General features: G+C 44.5%; 1 protein-coding gene across 1 annotated transcript; it reads right to left on the bottom strand.

Moving 5' to 3' along the window:
* Window positions 1-7,748: 7,748 nt before the first annotated feature.
* LOC118093861 (cytochrome P450 2J4) lies at window positions 7,749-20,075 on the bottom strand. Its single transcript, XM_035133637.3, has 9 exons — window positions 19,779-20,075; window positions 17,862-18,024; window positions 16,896-17,045; window positions 14,210-14,370; window positions 12,775-12,951; window positions 11,696-11,837; window positions 11,312-11,499; window positions 10,588-10,729; window positions 7,749-8,872 (listed from the first exon to the last, which is right to left on the bottom strand). The coding sequence occupies exons 1-9, from the start codon at window positions 20,064-20,066 to the stop codon at window positions 8,694-8,696; spliced, it is 1,590 nt and encodes a 529-aa protein (XP_034989528.2). The 5' UTR covers window positions 20,067-20,075; the 3' UTR covers window positions 7,749-8,693.
* Window positions 20,076-20,402: the final 327 nt, after the last annotated feature.

Here is a 20,402-nt window from a genome sequence, read left to right as displayed (position 1 = left end):
CCCAAGAAAGTAAAATCTCTCACTGCCTCCATTTCTTCCCCTTCTATTTGCCAAGAGGTGATGGGACCAGTGGCCATGATCTTGGTTTTTTTGATGTTGAGCTTCAGACCATATTTTGCGCTCTCCTCTTTCACCCTCATTAAAAGGTTCTTTAATTCCTCCTCGCTTTCTGCCATCAAGGTTGTGTCATCTGCATATCTGAGGTTGTTGATATTTCTTCCGGCAATCTTAATTCCGGCTTGGGATTCATCTAGTCCAGCCTTTCGCATGATGAATTCTGCATATAAGTTAAATAAGCAGGGAGACAATATACAACCTTGTCGTACTCCTTTCCCAATTTTGAACCAATCAGTTGTTCCATATCCAGTTCTAACTGTAGCTTCTTGTCCCACATAGAGATTTCTCAGGAGACAGATGAGGTGATCAGGCACTCCCATTTCTTTAAGAACTTGCCAACATTTGCTGTGGTCAACACAGTCAAAGGCTTTTGCATAGTCAATGAAGCAGAAGTAGACGTTTTTCTGGAACTCTCTAGCTTTCTCCATAATCCAGCGCATGTTTGCTATTTGGTCTCTGGTTCCTCTGCCCCTTCGAAATCCAGCTTGCACTTCTGGGAGTTCTCGGTCCACATACTGCCTAAGCCTGCCTTGTAGAATTTTAAGCATAACCTTGCTAGCGTGTGAAATGAGCGCAATTGTGCGGTAGTTGGAGCATTCTTTGGCACTGCCCTTCTTTGGAATTGGGATGTAGACTGATCTTCTCCAATCCTCTGGCCATTGCTGAGTTTTCCAAACTTGCTGGCATATTGGATGTAGCACCTTAACAGCATCATCTTTTAAAATTTTAAATAGTTCAGCTGGAATATCATCACTTCCACTGGCCTTGTTATTAGCAGTGCTTTCTAAGGCCCATTTGACTTCACTCTCCAAGATGTCTGGCTCAAGGTCAGCAACCACACTACCTGGGGTGTACGAGACCTCCATATCTTTCTGGTATAATTCCTCTGTGTATTCCTGCCACCTCTTCTTGATGTCTTCTGCTTCTGTTAGGTCCTTACCACTTTTGTCCTTGATTATGGTAATCTTTGTACGAAATGTTCCTTTCATATCTCCAATTTTCTTGAACAGATCTCTGGTTTTCCCCATTCTATTGTTTTCCTCTATTTCTTTGCATTGCTCATTTAAGAAGACCCTCTTGTCTCTCCTTGCTGTTTTTTGGAAATCTGCATTCAGTTTCCTGTATCTTTCCCTATCTCCCTTGCATTTTGCTTGCCTCCTCTCCTCCGCTATTTGTAAGGCCTCGTTGGACAGCCATTTTGCTTTCTTGCATTTCCTTTTCCTTGGGATGGTTTTCGTTGCTGCCTCCTGTATAATGTTACGAGCCTCCATCCATAGTTCTTCAGGCACTCTGTCCACCAAATCTAAATCCTTAAACCTGTTCCTCACTTCCACTGTGTATTCATAAGGGATTTGATTCAGATTGTATCTTACTGGCCCAGTGGTTTTTCCTACTTTCTTCAGTTTAAGCTGGAATTTTGCTATAAGAAGCTGATGATCTGAGTTACAGTCAGCTCCAGGTCTTGTTTTTGCTGACTGTATAGAGCTTCTCCATCTTTGGCTGCAGAGAATATAATCAATCTGATTTCGATGCTGCCCATTTGGTGATATCCGTGTGTAGAGTCGTCTCTTGTGTTGTTGGAAGAGAGTGTTTGTGATGACCAGCTTGTTCTCTTGACAGAACTCTATTAGCCTTTGCCCTGCTTCATTTTGAACTCCAAGGCCAAACTTGCCAGTTGTTCCTTTTATCTCTTGATTCCCTACTTTAGCATTCCAATCCCCTGTAATGAGAAGAACATCCTTCTTTGGTGTCATTTCTAGAAGGTGTTGTAGGTCTTCATAGAATTGGTCAATTTCACTTTCTTCAGCACCGGTAGTTGGTGCATAAACTTGGATTACCGTGATGTTAAAAGGTCTGCCTTGGATTCGTATCGAGATCATTCTGTCATTTTTGAGATTGCATCCCATTACAGCTTTTGCCACTCCTTTGTTGACTATGAGGGCCACTCCATTTCTACTACAGGATTCTTGCCCACAGTAGTAGATATGATAGTCACCCGAACTGAATTCGCCCATTCCCTTCCATTTTAGTTCACTGATGCCCAGGATGTCGATATTTATTCTTGTCATCTCATTTTTGACCACATCCAGCTTACCTCCATTCATGGTTCTTACATTCCAGGTTCCTATGCAATATTTTTCTTTACAGCATCGGACTTTCCTTTCGCTTCCAGGCATATCCGCAACTGAGCGTCCTTTCGGCTTTGGCCCAGCCACTTCATCAGCTCTGAATCTACTTGTACTTGTCCTCCGCTCTTCCTCAGTAGCATGTTGGACGCCTTCCGACCTGAGGGGCTCATCTTCCAGCGTCATAACTTTTATATGCCTGTTGTCTTTGTCCATGGAGTTTTCTTGGCAGGGATACTGGAGTGGCTTGCCAGTTCCTTCTCCAGGTGGATCACGTTTAGTCAAAACTCTCCACTATGACCTGTCCATCTTGGGTGGCCCTGCATGGCATAGCTCATAGCTTCTCTGAGTTATTCAAGCCCCTTCGCCATGACAAGGCATTGATCCATGAAGGGGCCTTCTGCCTATAATTTTTATTAACAACGAATCTTCATTCTAACATTAACTCTTAATTCAAAAATTTTCCACATCCATTATAACATTACTCCCCCCTCTTCCACCAAGTCCAGATTTTCCAGAAGCTTACAGCGAAGTCCGTATAACAAACCAGTGTAGGGCCGTTTCAGTCATCCATCTCTATTCACATTTAGAATCTATTAACCCACTCCCACCCTTTCCCACAGCTTCCACAAAACCCCTTCCTCCCACTTTTGCAGTTTCCCACCTATACCTTTCAGTCTACCTTCCCAGGGGGTGCCCTGTCCTCCCTCTCTCACTGAGAGGACAAGAGCCCTCCCTGGCTCATCCTTGAGGAGATTTTGAATCCAGTCCTTTTTCTGTTCCACATCTCCCACTTGTGGAACATACTGCCATTCTTCTTCTTCCTCTTCCTGTTGTACCAATTCTTCCTGTGTCATAAAAAAGTTCAATGTTGGTGCTTTCTTTGTATCCTCCACATCCAGTCTTTCAACTTCTATGTCAAATCTTCTTTCCGTGCTGCTTTCTCTGTTCACCTCTCTTGATTGTTCGTTGTGTTCCAGCGACGAAGCGCATTCCCGCAACGCGTTGGTGTACGAATTCAATCCTTTTCTTATGTCACTCAGCACTGCAAGTATTTTTTGCCAAGGCTGATCTTTTCCAGCTGCTAGGTCTGAAGCCATCTTATCTGTTCCAGTCCCGTGGGAAACCCACCAGTCACACTGCAGGAAATGGCGGAGGGTTTATTCTGATACATTGTAATCCATTTTATTCCCCAATCTGGTTACTTTGTCCTCAATCAGTTCACTTTTAAATATTTGCAATTTCAAATCCTCAAAGTCAATCGCAGAAACCTCTGGAGCCCCGGATCTGGTTTCAAAGGGCTCAAAGTCCAATTGTTAATAAATTATATATTTCCCTTCTCTTCCCGGCAGGGGATCAGTTCACCGTATCACAGTCTCACAATTAGGAGAGGTCGACTTCCTTTTTTAACCTCATCCGTGGCCGAATCTTTCCAATTTTTGAACTTTTCTTAATATCTTTTACTCACGGTTTCTGAATTTGTTTCATTTATTGCGAAAGAATCCACTGCGTTCTGCCGCCGGCACGAAGCTTCGCTGCTGTGAGGGCAACGATGGAGCTTAAGATGGCCCCCGCGACTACCACCCCGCTCTTCCCGGGGCTCTTCTCGAGCTTACCGGAGAGTAGGGGAGTCGGGATCAGGGCGCTGCTAAGCACTTCGTCCCCATAAAGCTCAATATGGGGCTCTTTTGGGCAGCCGCGGCGCTTTCGCGGCTTCCCCCCCCCCTCGCAGAGCCGGGTTGTCTCAGAGCTCGAGACAAACCCCACTGATTGGCGCTTGCAGTTGACCGGAAGTCCTAGGGAGGCTTTTAATGATTAATCGATTATTGTATTTTATTTTTCTGTTGGAAGCCGCCCAGAGTGGCTGGGGAAACCCAGCCAGATGGGCGGGGTATAAATAATAAATTATTATTATTATTATTATTATTATTATTATTATTAAATTAACCAGAAGAGACGGTTGGGGGAAGTCAGGGGGGGGGGGAGATAGGGATTTATATATCATTATTATTTTGAAAACATTGATTGTGATGAATATATAATCTGTAAAACTCAATAAAAACTATTTTAAAAATGAATGAAATGAAAACAAGGTGAGATCATTGATGTATGTTACATAGGCATTATATAAGGGTCTGGTGACCCATCTCCTCCCCATGTCTACAGCCCGCACCATCCTCAAGTCTGCTCTGAAAGGTTGGGGTGGGAAACCTTGAATATATTTAGGGGGGGTGTATTTGGGAGAAGAGCAGGGGAGCCCCATTGCACAGGTGGAGGTTGTTCTGCTCATGGCAAGCAGTTACTTATTGTGACAACTGAATACTTTGGGAAGCATCTCCGAGACTGAATGTTAAAAAGAAATGATTCAATACATTATTGGACACCCTGGAACAGAGGCCAGTTGTTGAAGGAGCTGAGAAGCCACGACATCACCAAGAACTTTCATTTGCCATCTGGACATACAAAAATATCTGGAGTACTTTTGCATTTGTACAAAAACAAAAGGTCCATCTTGTAATCCACAGGGCAACAAAAGAACAAATGAGCACAGTAAAGTAAGGCAGTTTTTTAAAAAAATAAAAGCCCAAGAAATAACCAGATGTCGGGGGGAAGGGGCAAGACCAAAACCTGAGCTAGTGTTCAGTTTGCTGCTATCTAATATTTCAGTTGTGAAGTTGGAACAAAAGCAGTTTCTGTAAGCTTAGAGGGGGTTTTTTGCGGGGGGCTATCAATTTCTATCTCTCAGTTTCTCAATTTTCCAGTCATAATGTCAGTCTGCCCCATTTCCACAGCCGTTTGCAATTTTTGTAAGAGTATGCATTAAAAAAATCATATGCATGTTTGTTCTCATGCCTCTGTATGTACCCTCAAAGTATCCATTTTCATGACTTGCGCCATCCCAAAATTTGCTTTGATGAAAACTCCAGAACAGATTTAGGAGAGACACAGGGCTTGAAGAAGGGGGAATGCTCCATTATGCAAGGAGAAATCCTTGCCCTGATGGAACCAGTGACTTAGGACTATGCTGAATAAACCCCATGTAAAAAATAAAACAAAATAAAACACAATGACCTCTTAGAAACCAGGGGCTGAAAATCCAGCATTGTGATTTCCTTTCCTATCCATCCCCAGCCTAGATCAAGAGCATGGAGCCTATGGCGTCCCAGATATTTTGGGACCCCAGCTTCCATCAGCCCCAGCCAGCATGAAATGCCCAAAGCCTTATGGGAACAATAAGTGTACCCCTGAATGCATCTCAAAATCTTCTGCAAACTTGGGCTTCTCAGGAGACAAATTCATCTGGAAAGTGTTCCCAGAAAGTGAAACCACTGACCTAATGACTTACGTACTTCTATGTCCCATGGCTTTCATTCTCTGATTTACCCAGTAACCTGACCTACTTTTAAAAAATCACATTCCATTCAAACACACACCACATGCTGCAATTCTCCCAAAAGTACAGTGGTGCCTCGCTTAACGAATGCCCTGTTAACGAAATTTTCGCTTAACAAAAGGTTTTTTCTAGCGGAGGTTGCCTCGCTAGACGAATGCCCTGTTAACGAAATTTTCACTTAACGAAAGGTTTTTTCTAGCGGAGGTTGCCTCGCTAGACGAATTCGTTTTCGTCTAGCGAATCGCGGTTTCCCATAGGAATGCATTAAGATTCAATTAATGCGTTCCTATGGGGGGAAAATTTTTAAAAAAATTCAATGCATTCCTATGGGATTCGCTAGACGAATTTTTTTCGTTATAAGAAAGGACCCGTGGAACGAATTAAATTCGTCTAGCGAGGCACCACTGTATGCCTGTTTTAATGGCGGAGAAATTGTTGTAAACTGTATGGTGGATTACTTCATCATAGAAAGTGCTTGTGTGTGTGCACATTTAGGAGATAATTTGAGATGAGGGGTATGGTGACCATCCCAATGTTGCTGGACTTCAACTCCCATCAGCCTCAGCAAGCAGGGTCAATAGTTGGGAACGATGGGAACTTTAGCCCAGTATTTTCAGGTTCCGCTGCCCTGTGCTGAGATATACAGCAGCAATCGTTCAGCACCCTGGAGAGCTCATATGTTCTGCTTCAGATGGGGAAAGGAACTGGGTGGGCTAGGGGGGAAAGGGCCAGGAACCTGGAACCAGTGGCACCCCTGAAATTGCTGGACTCCCAGCTCCCATCAGCAGGGCCAATAGTCAGGGGTGATGGGAGCAGGAACCCAGTGTCCTCTGGGTTAGCTGCCAAGTATCCCATTTTTCACGGGAAACCCCGGATTTTAATCCATTTCCCTGCTGTTCTCCCGAATGGAGAAAAATCCCGGAAATCCCCCAGATTTCCTACCTGCCAGGGAGCCTCCATTTTGGGTGCCGCTCTTCCCATGTGTGGGCACCGGAAATCGGGCAGAGCGGCACCAGAAGTCGCTTCTATGCATGCCCAGCGGGCATCTTGGTGGTGGCCACATGGCGGCGGCCACCAAGATGCGTAGAAGTGACTTCCGGTGCTGCTCTGCCCGATTTCCAGTGCCCACACATGGGAAGAGCGGCCCCGGAAGTTGCTTCTACGCAACTTCCAGTGCCGCGCCACTGCTGATCCCGCATTTTTCAGCGGGAGACTTGGCAGGTATGCCTCGGGGGGCGGCACAGGTTCCCCCCGCCCTGTGCTGACATACACAGGCCTAAAGGTTCTAACTCTGGAATTCTGATTCAATACTTTTCTTCAAAAAAAGGGGGGTGGCACCTGTAGCTCCAGGTAAAACTTAGTTCTTCATGTTTCAAGAGGAAGAAGGTTAGAGAAAAGCAAGGGGTTGTAATAAAAGGAAAGTAAAATAGTATTAATTTAAGGGGAGGCGTTCTCTCCCTTGTAATGGTGATCTGGCATTCAGAGGCAATGCTGCTGTGAAATGGGTGTTTGTTTTTAACATACCCACACTAACACCAGCAAAAAATGATCTTGTGGCTGGCCTAACTATGTGGTAGAAGAAGAAAGTGGTTGTGAGCCATGACTTGGTGTTAATGAACTGGTGTTTCCAAGAGCCAAGAGACCTCATCAGAGCATGAACAGAAACAAGCCTGTCCCAGATACAAGTGCTGTTCCAGCAGTAGAACAGAGTAGGAAAATAATTCTCTGTGCAAAAACAAAGCAAAGCAGAAAACTAAGCGACACAGGAGGATTGTTTTAACTGATTAATTTTTAGATCTTCCTTCTTTGTGGGTGTTTTCTGCACCTTTTTGAATAGAAGGCTGGAGCAGTGTTCATTGAGGCTGGACATGATGTCAGGTGAGGCCAGAAGAGAGAAACAATGTCTATGGCTGAAAGACAAGAATAAGAAGAGCTGCGTAATGTTGAAGCCATACCTTAGACCAGTAATTCCCCAAACGTTTCTGGACAGTGACACCCATTTTATTGGTTCCAGCGCCCTGGCTGGCCCTACCCTGTAAAAAGGATTATTCATTATAGCGGTTTGCACAAACCCACTAAGAAAGATAATAACACAATAAAATTCAAAATAGTAACAATTAACTTCACATTTATTCAAAATCCAGTTTAAACTGTTTCATCAAATTAATTCTACAAAACGGATGAACTTGATCCAGTGACCCCAGCTTTTCAAATATCTTAGCGCCCCCCCCGTAATGCCTCTGCCCCTGGGGGATGGTATTGCCCACTTTGGGAACCACTGCACTCAGACCTTATTCACAGGTATTGTTGTGTATTTTCAGGCTTTTCCTTTGCAGTCATGAGGTCTAGAAACTTATTCCTTGTCTCTGGAATGAGGTATATGAGGAGCTGAAAAAACTATTCAAGATTTCGTTCATTAAAAAACCAGAGTCTTTTCTGTTAGGTTTAGTATCCAATGACGTCCCCAGAGATAAGAAAAATGTATTCCTTTATGCGGCTGCAGTGGCCAGAATACTGATCGCAAATAACTGGAAGGGGGAGAAAATAACATCATTATTAGATTAGCAAAATAAACTTTGCGAGTTTGTAGAAATGGCAAAATTGACGCCAGTTATTAGAGGCATTCAAATCAGAAAATAATTAAGGAATGGGAGGGAGTGAAGGAATATATGAAGAAATGTAGTTCTGGAATTGAAATATTAATGGATAATGTGTAAAATGTGCAGGAGAAAGCAAGAAAAGACTAATAGAATGAATTAGATAATATGTAAAGTAATAGATCAAGGTTAGAAAATGTACTTGGATCTTGAATTTGATTAATGTATTTCTGTATGTGATGTTTGCATATGGTTTGTTTTTGTGGTTTTAAAATACCGGTAAATATTTTTTTAAAAAAACTTATTCCTTGTCTCACGACAAAAGTTTTGATTCTTGGGACTCTGAAGAAGCTTTACAACCCCACACCAGAAGACGGCGGCCTTGGGTTAACAGTACACCATGTTGCCACCTTGCAACTTTTCCTAAGTAGATTTCCAAAGAGACATGAGACGCCGGGTCTATCGAGGGATAGCACAGATCTCAAAGTAGTGAGGCTGCAAAGTGCCCCCCAAAACAGGCTCTGTGTTGACATCTTTTGTCCCTTCTGCCAAGTGGAAAGTGAACGCCTGCAGGAGGTTGGAGAAGAAAAGAAACATCTCCGTCTTGGCCAGGTGATCCCCCAAGCACACACGCTGCCCTGTAGGACAAGGAGAGAGATAAAGTCAGGCTGTGCACTGTAAGGACCTTACCTTCCAAATTCCAGACTGCAGAAGCCGGGCCCGGCAGCCGTGTGACACCGGAAGTTGCATCGACATAACTTCCGGTGTCACTTTGCCCTTCTTTGGGCACCAAAAATGGCTGCCGCCGGCTTCGAAAGTCGCTTGTACACATGTCAGGAAGTGCGTCGACGCAACTTCCGGTGTCGCTCCGCCCATCTATGGGCACCAAAAATGGCCGCCACCGACACTGGAAGTCGCTTCTATGCACTTCCGGACATGCGTAGATGCGACTTTTGAAGCCGGCGGTGGCCATTTTTTGTGCCCATAGAAGGGCAAATCGGAAAGAAAAAAAATGGCCGCCGGCAGGAGAAAATAACGGAGAAAAACGGGAGACGAAGTGATACGGGGGACCACCGGGAAAAGGTAAGTAAAAACGGGGATATCCCGGGGAAAACGGGGTACTTGGCAGCTATGGTAAGGACATAAGGAGAGCTCTGCTGTTGGATCAGGAAAAAGGGGACCCATCTAGTCTGTTCTCACAGTGGCCAACCAGGTGCCAATAAATTTACATCCATTGGCATTTGGAGAACTTTTAAGTTGAAAAGCAGGGCATACCTTTCTTAGAAAAATAGTATCTAGATCTTTCACAACCCTTTTGCTCAGTGTTGACACAAAATCCCACCACCCTCTGCTTCTGCTGAGGGCCTGAGGCTAAGCACTCATTAATGTGGAGGCTTCAGGGACATCCCAGGGCATGAAGATGCACTGGGAGCCTACACTGGATTTCCATGGGGAAATCTGCTGTTCAGATATAGGTGACCTGAGCCAGTGGTGGAACATCTCCAGGAATGGCTTAGAACAGGCATAGGCAAACTCTGCCCTCCAGATGTTTTGGGACTACAACTCCTATCATCCCTGACTACTGGTCCTGTTAGCTAGGGATGATGGGAGATGTAGTCCCAAAACATCTGGAGGGCCGAATTTGCCTGTGCCTGGCTTAGAAGGTCCTCCTTCCCTGCCCCACAACTGAAACCCTGGAAAGACACTGCCAGGGTAGACAAGGCAGCTCCCTGGGTTTCTATGAAAATGAACCCCTCCTAAGAAAATATGTATTCCTACTAGCCCTGATAGCTTGTCTCCACCATAGCTGCCAAGTTTTTGCTTTTCTCGCGAGGAAGCCTATTCAGCATAAGGGAAAATCCCTGTAAAAAAGGGATAACTTGGCAGCTATGGTCTCCACAGCTGGAGAGGCAGCAATGCTTCTGAATACCAGTTGCTGGAAACCACAGGAGAGGAGGGGGCTCTTGTTTAGGGAAGCTTTTAATGTTTAAGAAATTAGTGTATTCTAATATTTCTGTTGGAATCCGCCCAGAGTGGCTGGGGAAACCCAGCCAGATGAAAGGCGTATAAATAAATTATTATTATTATTATTATTATTATTATTATTATTATTATTATTATTATTGAATCCTGCTTGAAGACATCTCACAGGCATCTGGTTGGCCACTGTGAGAACAGAATACTGAACTAGATGGGCCATTGGCCTGATCAAGCAAAGCTCTTCTATGTTCTTAGGTTCTTCATATACTCCTTGGGCAGCCTTAGGCATGCTACTATGTCTTTCAGCTCCCAACAATGCAAAACAAAGCCCTCAAGGAAACCACAAGATTTTGTCTCCAGCCTTTTTATCTACCTAAAGAAAATGGAATGAAGGCTTCTGGACAAACGAAATTTCCATCCTTGTCAAGGAAGTGGTTGGGGTTGAAGCTTTCGGGCGTCGCCCATTCATTGGGATCGTACAAGGCGGAAGCCATGTTTGGAAGGAGCATTGTGCCCTGGAAAGAAAGAGTCAGAGATTCAGTCCTGCCTTGCTCCAGGGAAGCAGATCATAAACTCAGCAATCAGTTCAGTAAAAAAAAACCCCTCTCTTAAATAATTACATAATTCACTACCAAACTGGAGAAGCAGAGGGCTCTGGGCAAAGAGAGACTCAATTGGCCTCTTGTTGGCCAGAGATAATGCTCTGAGCATCTACACCTCTCAGGGATAGTGCAAAATGTACCTGTGGTTCCACCCCATCTTCTGCGATGGGGAAAGACACAAAGGCTGTGTGGACACCATACTTGTACAGCACATTTAGAGATGATGGCTTCCCCCACATAATTCTACGCACTGCAGTTTATTGAGGGTGCGGGGAGCTGTAGCTTCATTGTGGGTAAACTACAGTTCCCCTGATTCTCTGGGGGAAGCCATGTGCTTTAGATGTACGGTGGGCAGAATGTCACTTCCTGCCCAAGAAGAAACATGGCCAGCTTTCCTTCGATGGTAGAACTAAAAGTGGTAACTGATAAACCTCTGCAGCGTTTTCTTAGGCATTTGAAGGAAGCGGGGCATGTGGGCAGTGGAGGTCCACTTACTCTCTTAATGGTAAACTGTCGAATCATGGTATCCTTCACACATAACCTGGGCAACCCAACCGCGATGATGTTGCTGAAGCGCTGGACCTCGTGGATCACGGCGTTGGTGTAGGGCAGCTTCTTGCGATCGTCGCCGCTGATCATTTGACCGGGAGCCACAACTGCATCAATCTCCTTCTGGATGTTCGCTGAGTGGAATCCAAACACATTTATTTACGGGGGGGGGGGGGGAGCACATGCAAAAGTTTTTAGCAAATTCATCCCAACACAACAGTTGGTTGGCATGAAAGACAACATTTTGCTTTCTTCCGCGTCATTCGAAAGACGCAGCAGTTGAACATCATTTGCACAATTCGGAAGTGCTGCAGCGTTACGTCACCTCACCTTGGATGTCTGGATAAAGCACCATATACAGAAATGCCCAGTAGAGAGTGGTGCTGGAAGTCTCTGTTCCACCCAAGAAGAGGTCAAATATACACTGGATCATGTTACTTTCATCATAGGCTGGTTTGGGCTGGTCTTTCGTCTGCAGAAGAGAGGAAATTGAAAAAGCCACTTCCGCATTCAACGGAGGTGGGGTTGTGGGCTTCCTGGCTGAACCATCGCGTAGGGTTGCCCAAATGCATTAAACAAAACGAGGAGGCTCCTGAACTCCTTTGTGACCCGCAGAGTTTTATCACTGAATGGCCAGGTGATCCCGCATCCGGCCTTGAGACGCAGTGAAGCAGCCCTTTATCGTTATGATGGTGTACACCTCTCTCCTATAGGGAATGATATTTGGCTAGATGACATAATTAAGGGGATAAGATATTGGTTACGGGTGTGAGCGGTTTGGCGGCGAGGCCTGGGGGGGCTCGAGTGGCGGTTAGACATTGGAAATTTGCATAACAACAAGATGAAGGAGGGGCAGGTTACGTCAGCAACTGCCCAAAATTGGAGAAGTAATCCTTTAAAGGATTCTGGGGGCGGGGCTTGGTCCAGAGCCTGGAGACGCCAGGGCCGTAAGGCACGCCCCTACGCTGGTCACAGGAGGAGATCTGTTAGATGTACATCACTGGACTCCTTTCTGGTGGCTAACTTCTCACGGACTTCAGCACACGGGCTGGAGTCGGATATAGTTTGATAGGTTCCAACGCCTAAAGCCAATACCGCTCATCATCCGTAATCAATAAAGTTGTGGCCTTAACCACCCAATTATAACTTAATTCGTGTGTCTTGTGTCTTTATTTCATGGGGAAGGGGGGATATTGCCACACAAATGGACACACCTAAGGTCACCCTTGCAGCTGTAAATTTTCAAGGGCTTGCAGCTAAACATTCATAAAGGAGCATTTCCCAGCAGGAAGAAAAATACAAATTCTAATTGGGGGTGGAGCAATTGCTCAAATTATGGAGATGAGGATGAGCACAGCACATCCCAATCAGTTCTGGCCATCAACAAAGCAGCTACCGTACTTACTTACTTTCTCTATCTGAGCAAGGTAACTATAAATGAAATCTTGAGGGTCATCTGGGACTCCTGCAATCCGGTGCTTGTTGATCTCCTTCCTTATGAACGAACACACAAAGTCTCGGGCAGTCAACGCCTTCTTGTGAGGTCCTGGGATACACTTCATAAGCCAGGGCATTACATTATAAATCTGGGGGGAGAGACATTAACAGATGGAGGCGCGGAGAAAGTTGCTGCTCAGTATTAGAGCACCTGTCCTGTGCACAGAAGGGGACAGGTTCAATCCTTGTCATCTCCAGGTAGGTCTGGGAGTGTCTCCACATCTGTAACCCTGGAGAGCTGCTGCCAGTCGGTGTGGACAATACTAGCTGGAACCGAGGTCTGGCACAGTGTGAGGCAGCTTCTTCATGTCTGAGGCAACCATGGGATCGCTTACCTCTATATGAACCTTCCCAAGCAATGTTCAGGTCATCTGGGAAAGCCCTGAAGAGGCTTGGGTGACAGCTACAAGGAGCTGAACCTTCAGTGGAAATCCCTCCCTAGAGAGGCCTGCCACACCCACTCTCTTTCAACTATGGGGCTTCAGAAGGCCATTTAGGTAGTAGGCTGAAATAGGATACCCTCCAACACAGGCACCCCCAACCTTCGGCCCTCCAGATGTTTTGGACTACAATTCCCATCTTCCCCAACCACTGGTCCTGTTAGCTAGGGATCATGGGAGTTGTAGGCCAAAACATCTGGAGGGCCGCAGTTTGGGGATGCCTGCTCCAACACATCAAGGCAAAAAACTGGGTGCAGGTCTTCCAGGGCAAGTCATGTGACCCATGTGAGAGTGGGGCCCTGAGATTGCGGTGCCCAAAATGGGCACCATGCTCTCATGAGAAAAAATGGGATGTCCCGGTTTTATCAGGACACTTGAAGGGTATGAAATAGTTCAATAATTTCTGAACTGCACCAGAAAATACTTGCCATAATTGACGTGTGAAGGGAACATGAATTAAGTTTGGTTTGGGGTAGTACAGGCACCCCCAAACTTCGGCCCTCCAGATGTTTTGGCCTACAACTCCCATGATCTCTAGCTAAGAGGACCAGTGGTCGGGGAAGATGGGAATTGTAGTCCAAAACATCTGGAGGGCCGAAGTTTGGGGATGCCTGGGGTAGAACTTTGAAGGATTTCTAGCTCATCTTCAAGTTCACTCTCTTACATGCATTTAAAAAAAAAAACTTTTTGGACTCCTTGGGCCTTCAACTTAATTATCATAATTTTGGGGGTAATATTGTAATTGTTAAATATATCAATACTGTATGATTTTTATGATTGTATTTATTTCTAAAGAAATTCTTCCCTCACCACAAACTGTCTAGCAAAAGTGAAACCTTTCACTGTTGTTCCTTTTGGGGAAGGAAGTATTGTAAAGCAAAGCAAAACAAAACAGTGGCTTGCTCACATTATGACCGAGACTGCCAGCAAATTTGAATATGGCTTCCATTGCTTCCAGGAGCTCGTGAAATTTTTTGTCCTCGGTGGAGAAACGATGGCCAAACACCACAGCGCAAATCACGTTGGAAACGGCGAGGGTCAGAGCGAAGGACGGATTCATGGGTTTCCCTGCAAGTGGAATCATCAAGGGCCCATTTGTGAACCAATCTTGTCAATGTAGCAGAATAAGCTACAACCAGCCTTTGCCCACCTGGTGTCCTCCAGTTGTTTGGGACTACAATTCCCATGAGTCCCAGCGAGTTTCTAGACCCAGCTGGGTAACTGGAGGCTCAGATAGCTGCCTTGGCTAGAAATGCCTTTTACCAACTGAAATGAGTACATCAGTTATGACTGTTCCTGGACCGGGAAAGCTTGGCCAAAGCAGTTCATGCATTGGTTATTTCAACGCATGAATGCTGCGACACAATTGCTGCCAGGAGCGAGTCCTTGTCATCATATGACATCTGTGATCAGAGACCTGCAATGGCTGCTAATTTGCTACCCAGCCAAGATCAAGGTGTTTCTGTTAGTATATAAAGCCCTTAACAACTTGGCACCTGAGAGATCACCTTACCCAATATATGCTTAATCAATAAGTTTGATCTGCAGAAATGGCACTGCTACGGGTGCTACAGCGAGGGGGGAAAGTATTTAATCCCTCGCTAAATTTGCCCGTTTAGAGTAATGCTTCTAATCTCAGCTCGTTGCATACAGTGAAGAGACCAGCAGGTAGCCTGACATCTGGCTGGTTGATAGGGGATCAAATACTTATTTCATTCATTATAATGCACATCAATCTCTGACTTTTGTCTTCTGGGTTTCTGGGGTTTTCCCTGCTGTTATTCTCTCTCTGACAGCTACAATAAACCTACCATTAAAATTATGGACTGGTCATTTCTTCCTCAGGGGGCAAACGGGCAAATTTAGCAGAGGATCAAATACTTTCCCCCCTCGCTGTATGTTATACATATGTAAGAACTCCATCTTTTAGTGTGGAAGCACCTAAACTCTCTTTCTTCATATTTCCACCACACTTTGTTTCCTGTTGTTGGATGAATTGTTTTTTGTCTGGTTTTTGTCCGGGGCGGGAGTGGGGCTGCTTTAGGAAAAATTATTTGTTGTTATTCATTATTATTATTGTTGTTGTTGATTACATTTCTATACAGCCTTTCATCCAAGCATCACAGGGCAGTTTGCAAGATAAAAACATAAAAATCCATGACATTTTTAATTAATTAATTAAACTTGTATACTGCCCTATAGCCGCAGGTCTCAGGGTAGCTACACCACAAAATCACAATATACACAAAATACATAATAAAAGCAAAAACAAACTCAATAAGCCAGCCCAAAAGTTACAAAATTTTCAGCCAGCCATGCAGGATCTGACCTCAAAATAATTCCTACACAGCTGGATATTTTTTAACTTTTTGGCTGGTCTTAATAAATATATTATTTTGGGGTGAGATGTAACCATAAACAAAAATGGCCAAAGTGTGTGTTGGCAACAGGTGATGTGGGAGATGCTTCAGTAGGAAAGCCCCAGTGTGGGTCGTGATGTGATTTCAGAACTGCAGAAAATTTAAATTCAGAAGTAAAAGAGAAGCGTTTCTTTCATGTTACGAGTCTGAGATATCAAGAAGTTCTCATCTCACCCATGCTAATTACTTCAATGTGAAGTGGCATCGTTTGATTCCTGGGATACCTTAATTGCCTTGCAAGACCAAAATATTTTGATGCTGAAATTCTCTCATTGAGTAATGTGGTAACGGAGACATGGGAACACTTTTCTGGTTTAATCTGAGGAATCGGTCATGTCCTCTGCACTCAGTCAACCCAGGATGCAGATCTGAAGAGCCAGCATGGGGCAGCGGTTAGAGTATGAAACTAAGATTTAATAGATCCAGACTCACACACCCACAGCCTTGAAGCTCACTGGTACGACTTTCATATATCACTCTCTCTCATCCTAACCTACCTCACAGGGTTATTGTGAATGTAAAAATGGTTGGGGGTAAGGAAGATCAGTGTATTCTGCCTTGAGGTCCATGGGAGGAAGCTTGGCTATAATTGCAATAAATGCAAGTTTCCAGTGCTTTTTTCTGGGGGGATGCAGGGGTACGCATACCCCTAAACATTTTGTGAATCTAAGTTTGGCCTCATCGAGGGGCAGTATTTCAATATGAGTAGGAAAATGAGAGTGCCCATAAACTTTTTTTTAAGCACTGCAAGTATCTATTGCAGTTCTTCATACAAGGTTTGGAAAAAGTATCTTGTCTGCGCGATTCCAAAAACCTGATGGCTTTCCCTTGGTCTCCAGCCAAAGGTATTTTGTTTGGTGTTTGTTTGTTTGTTTTGTCTCCTCTTTGAGAACAGGAGAATAAAGCAGGCTAAAACTGGAATCCAGTGCAATCAATATTTATGGCTTGCAACCATTGGTCAACTCAAATGCCTATTAGCACAGACCTAAAATGTGAATAAATGCATGTTCCATCTAAGATGCAATCAAAACTAAAATGAACCTTAAAACTTTCTGAGGTTGCTCTTAGATTTAGCTTGCTGAAATAAATGAGAGCATAAGAAGAAAAGAGGATTCTGGACTAGGAAATAAATTAAAGGGTACATTCTCTCTCCAACCCTGAGCTGTGCCGTACCTTTAGTGCTCCTAAAGTTCTCCGCCAGGTGATAAGCTTCATCTTGGATCTGGTACTCCAATGTACTCTTCCCTAGCCCCAATGTCTTCAGAGTCATCAGCGAGAACTTCCTCTGGTGCTTCCATGTACTGCCCGTTGACAGCAAGATACCTGGAGGCATTGAAAGTCAGCTGTGTGCTGCTGCAGTGATCCATTCATTATTTGCATTCAGAGCACAGAATCCAAACTATGCTAGGAGGTTGCCACCAAAGCCCTGTTTCCAATGCCAGGACTTTGACTAGCAAAGACCCTGACTCCAGCTACAAAAGCTGAGGCTGCTAAAGAGGCCAAAGAGCATATTGGCTGTGAGCCCTGGTAGACCTTCTTCCATCTGTGCTGGGAGGGCGGAGGACTGATGGATGGATGGCTAGACTGACTCCAGCTACAAAAACTGAAGCTGATGAACAGGCACTTGAGCTGGGTGGGTATTGCTTGGGTGTGGGAGGGGGGGTTGTTGCTCTTATCGGTATTATTTTTTTGTGTCTTTGTTTTATATCTTATGATTTATGCAAAATACGTTTTATTTATTGTTTATGGCTAATTCTGTCATGATCATACATGATATTTCATGCCATCAGCTGCCTTGAGCATCAGTTTGTGGGAGGGGATCAAGTCCTTGTGAAAATTCATTAGCATTTGTGTGGAAATCTTTGGAAAGCAGTTTCCCCAAATATAATGCAAAAGGGATCTGGGGGGAGCTGCAGGCCCCTCTCTCTGGAAGCTGACAAGCTTGTGGGGTCTTGCTATGCCAAGATTTGCACCGTGTGAAGCAGCCAGTTGATTTTATAAGCAATAGGTTTTTCTTTAGCGCTTTATAAACGAAAGTGCACTAAAGAGGAACTCCACTAAAACCACAGAGTCACTCCTTCAATTCTATTATGGGAACAACATGACCCTGTGGTTTCTACGCAAGTGAGACAGCCTTACCTTTATTGTTTGCCAGAGCTCTAAAAAACGGGACTACTGGCCGGCCAACTACATCTTCTGGGTGGGTGGTGAGACCGTCTTTCACAGCTTGGAACCCATCCAGAACTACCACAGGGTGAGGACCAAACCATACAGTATAGATGTCCCCATAGGATTTTGCCACCTGTAGGAAAACACCAGGAAAGCTCAGGCAAATAAAAACCACACCCAACCTTTGAGCAATTCTGTTCTTAGTTTAGGGTTGGGCTAAGTTCATTAAATTCATGCATCGCTTCCCACTTTTAAAAGCTCCAAAAGTTGTTGTCTTTTGCAGCTGAGTGTCTAGAAACGCCATAACATAATCATCTGAACACATTAAAAACAGCAATACAGTATTATATCGCTGGCCAGGAAAACAAAGAGGTCTTTGCTTGGACACTTAAACAATGGCAAGGTTGCTGCCTGGCGGGGCTCCCTGGGGAGAGTGAGGCCACTTTGCCCTCCTTGCAACCTTCTAAAGCCATCGGAGCCATGTACGGTGGCTCACAAGGGGCTCGATAAACCTTGCTGATTGCTTCACATTGCAATAGGCTCCAAAGAGGAGATGGGCTGAACCTCAGTGGCAGACAGTGATGGGTGAATCTGAGAGTTTGGGCATCTCTCAGTTTCTCACTTTCTCAGTCCTAAATTCAATCCTCCACATGTTTGCAGCAATTTGAAATTTTGCTTTTGAATCCTCATGAAAATCACTCAGCATTTTAGAGGGAATTTCTCCTAATAAACCTATTTTTGCATGCAGTAGAATCATAGAGTTGGAAGGGACCCAATGGTCATCTAGTCCAACCCCCTACAATGCAGGACTCTCAGCTATGCCATCTATGACAGATGGTCATCCAACCTCTGTTTAAAAACCTCCAAGGAAGGAGAGTCCAACACCTCTCGTGGGAGCCTTTTCCACTGCTGAACAGCTCTTACTGTCAGAAAGTTTTTTCCAAACGTTTAGTCGGAATCTCCTTTCTTGTAACTTGAAGCCATTGGTTCGAGTCCTGCCCTCCAGAGCAGGAGAAAACAAGCTTCCTCCCTCCGCCATGTGACAGCCCTTTAGATATTTGAAGGTGGCTCTCATATCTCCTCGCACTGTCCTCTTTTCCAGGCTGTACATACTTTATGGACTTTATGGATAGAAAGGAAAGTCAAGGTAGCCTATAAGTAAAATATAAATATATGGCATGCACAATACAACTTTAAGATTCTAACTTAATAAAATCAGTATGCTAGCCTAATGGCCAATAGATTCATTTTCATGTGCTATGACACTGACAAACTGGAAGTAACATGCAGAATCTCATGAAAACAAACATTGTGCAAAGCCAGTATCAGACACGTTTTGATTGATCAGCCTTCTTCTGACAGATAAAGAATACGGAATTCCAACTTGAGCATGAATCCAGAAGGTATAATTGCTTTTACGATGCGCTGCAGCAAAAATTCGTTTCTAAATTTCCAAATTTTAAAACGCAGAGACTTCTAACAGAGCTCACTGGCCAACACCCCCCCCCCCAAAAGTAATAATCCTAAAGACAGCTGTTACCCTCATTTGAAAATGAGGGAGCTGTGGTCACGGAGACCCCAGTATTAAAGAATCGTTTGACAACCAAGACTTTAGCATATCTAAAGTTCCAAAACGTAGGAGCATTAGACTTGTCCATAATGACTTGCAGATGATGTTTAGGGTTTAGAGAGAGAAGACTACTATCAGATGCTGGAGACTGAACCAAGCACCATCTGCATGAACAACGGGTGCTTGACCACTGAGCTTGACCACCCTTCTCTTATCAATCTCCTCTTATCAACCCACTGGTCATTAAGCTCCCTTTGCTATTGCCCGTTGCTCGCCTAATATCCTGTTGGCCAATCAAACTGCTGGGAAATAAATACCTTGGTCAGGCTCTCACGAGTGACGTTGAAAAACTTCAGCTGCCATAGGCATCCGATAATGGGGAGAGGTGTTGGTCCAGGAGGGAATTGTCGTTTTCTCCACTGCAGCTTCACAAACTGGACAATCAGGAGGCAGAGGAGGAGGAGGAGGAAAATGGAACTTAATGCCGGCATTTCCATGACTGTGAGTTTCAGAGAGGCACGAGTTGGATGCCTTGCGCTCTTTCCTGTGGGTGTGAGAGTGCATCTCGTTTGCTGTGCCTGAATTTCAGCCCCCACCTCCCTCATTTCAGATCCCGTCTCTGAACAGCTCGAGGCAGGCATTTTTTCCTGCGTCGTAACATGTTTGGAAAATTGTTTTATGGAAAGTTTATGAAAGTCATTCCTCGCCTGAATATGTCTAGGAGAGATTAAAGTTAAGAATTAATTAAAAGAAGGCAGCTGACACATTTGGTTGACATTTCCCTGGTTCATCAACTGCAGCTGTAAAAAGCACGGTTGGATGAGCACTTCTTAGGTAAAAACCTGTCTTTTGTCATACCGGTACTTCCTTGGTGCTTTTGCTTTTGACAGTTTTTACGTTTTGTGGACTTTGTGGACCCATTGCTCACTTTTTGTGTGGAA

The sequence above is a fragment of the Zootoca vivipara genome, chromosome 5 (genome assembly GCF_965207765.1).
Source record: "Zootoca vivipara chromosome 5, rZooViv2.hap1.1, whole genome shotgun sequence".
NCBI classification, from domain to species: Eukaryota; Metazoa; Chordata; class Lepidosauria; order Squamata; family Lacertidae; genus Zootoca; species Zootoca vivipara.
This window is presented reverse-complemented; position numbering and strand designations above follow the sequence as displayed.

Excerpts from the sequence above, each read along its gene's own strand:
- LOC118093861 (XM_035133637.3), bottom strand. The coding sequence starts at position 20,066 with ATGAGGGAGGTGGGGGCTGAAATTCAGGCACAGCAAACGAGATGCACT. Across the intron at positions 12,952-14,209 it reads CTGGCAGTCTCGGTCATAAT|ATTTATAATGTAATGCCCTG; the intron begins GTGAGCAAGCCA and ends CTCTCCCCCCAG. Across the intron at positions 10,730-11,311 it reads GACAGTTTACCATTAAGAGA|GGCACAATGCTCCTTCCAAA; the intron begins GTAAGTGGACCT and ends CTTTCTTTCCAG.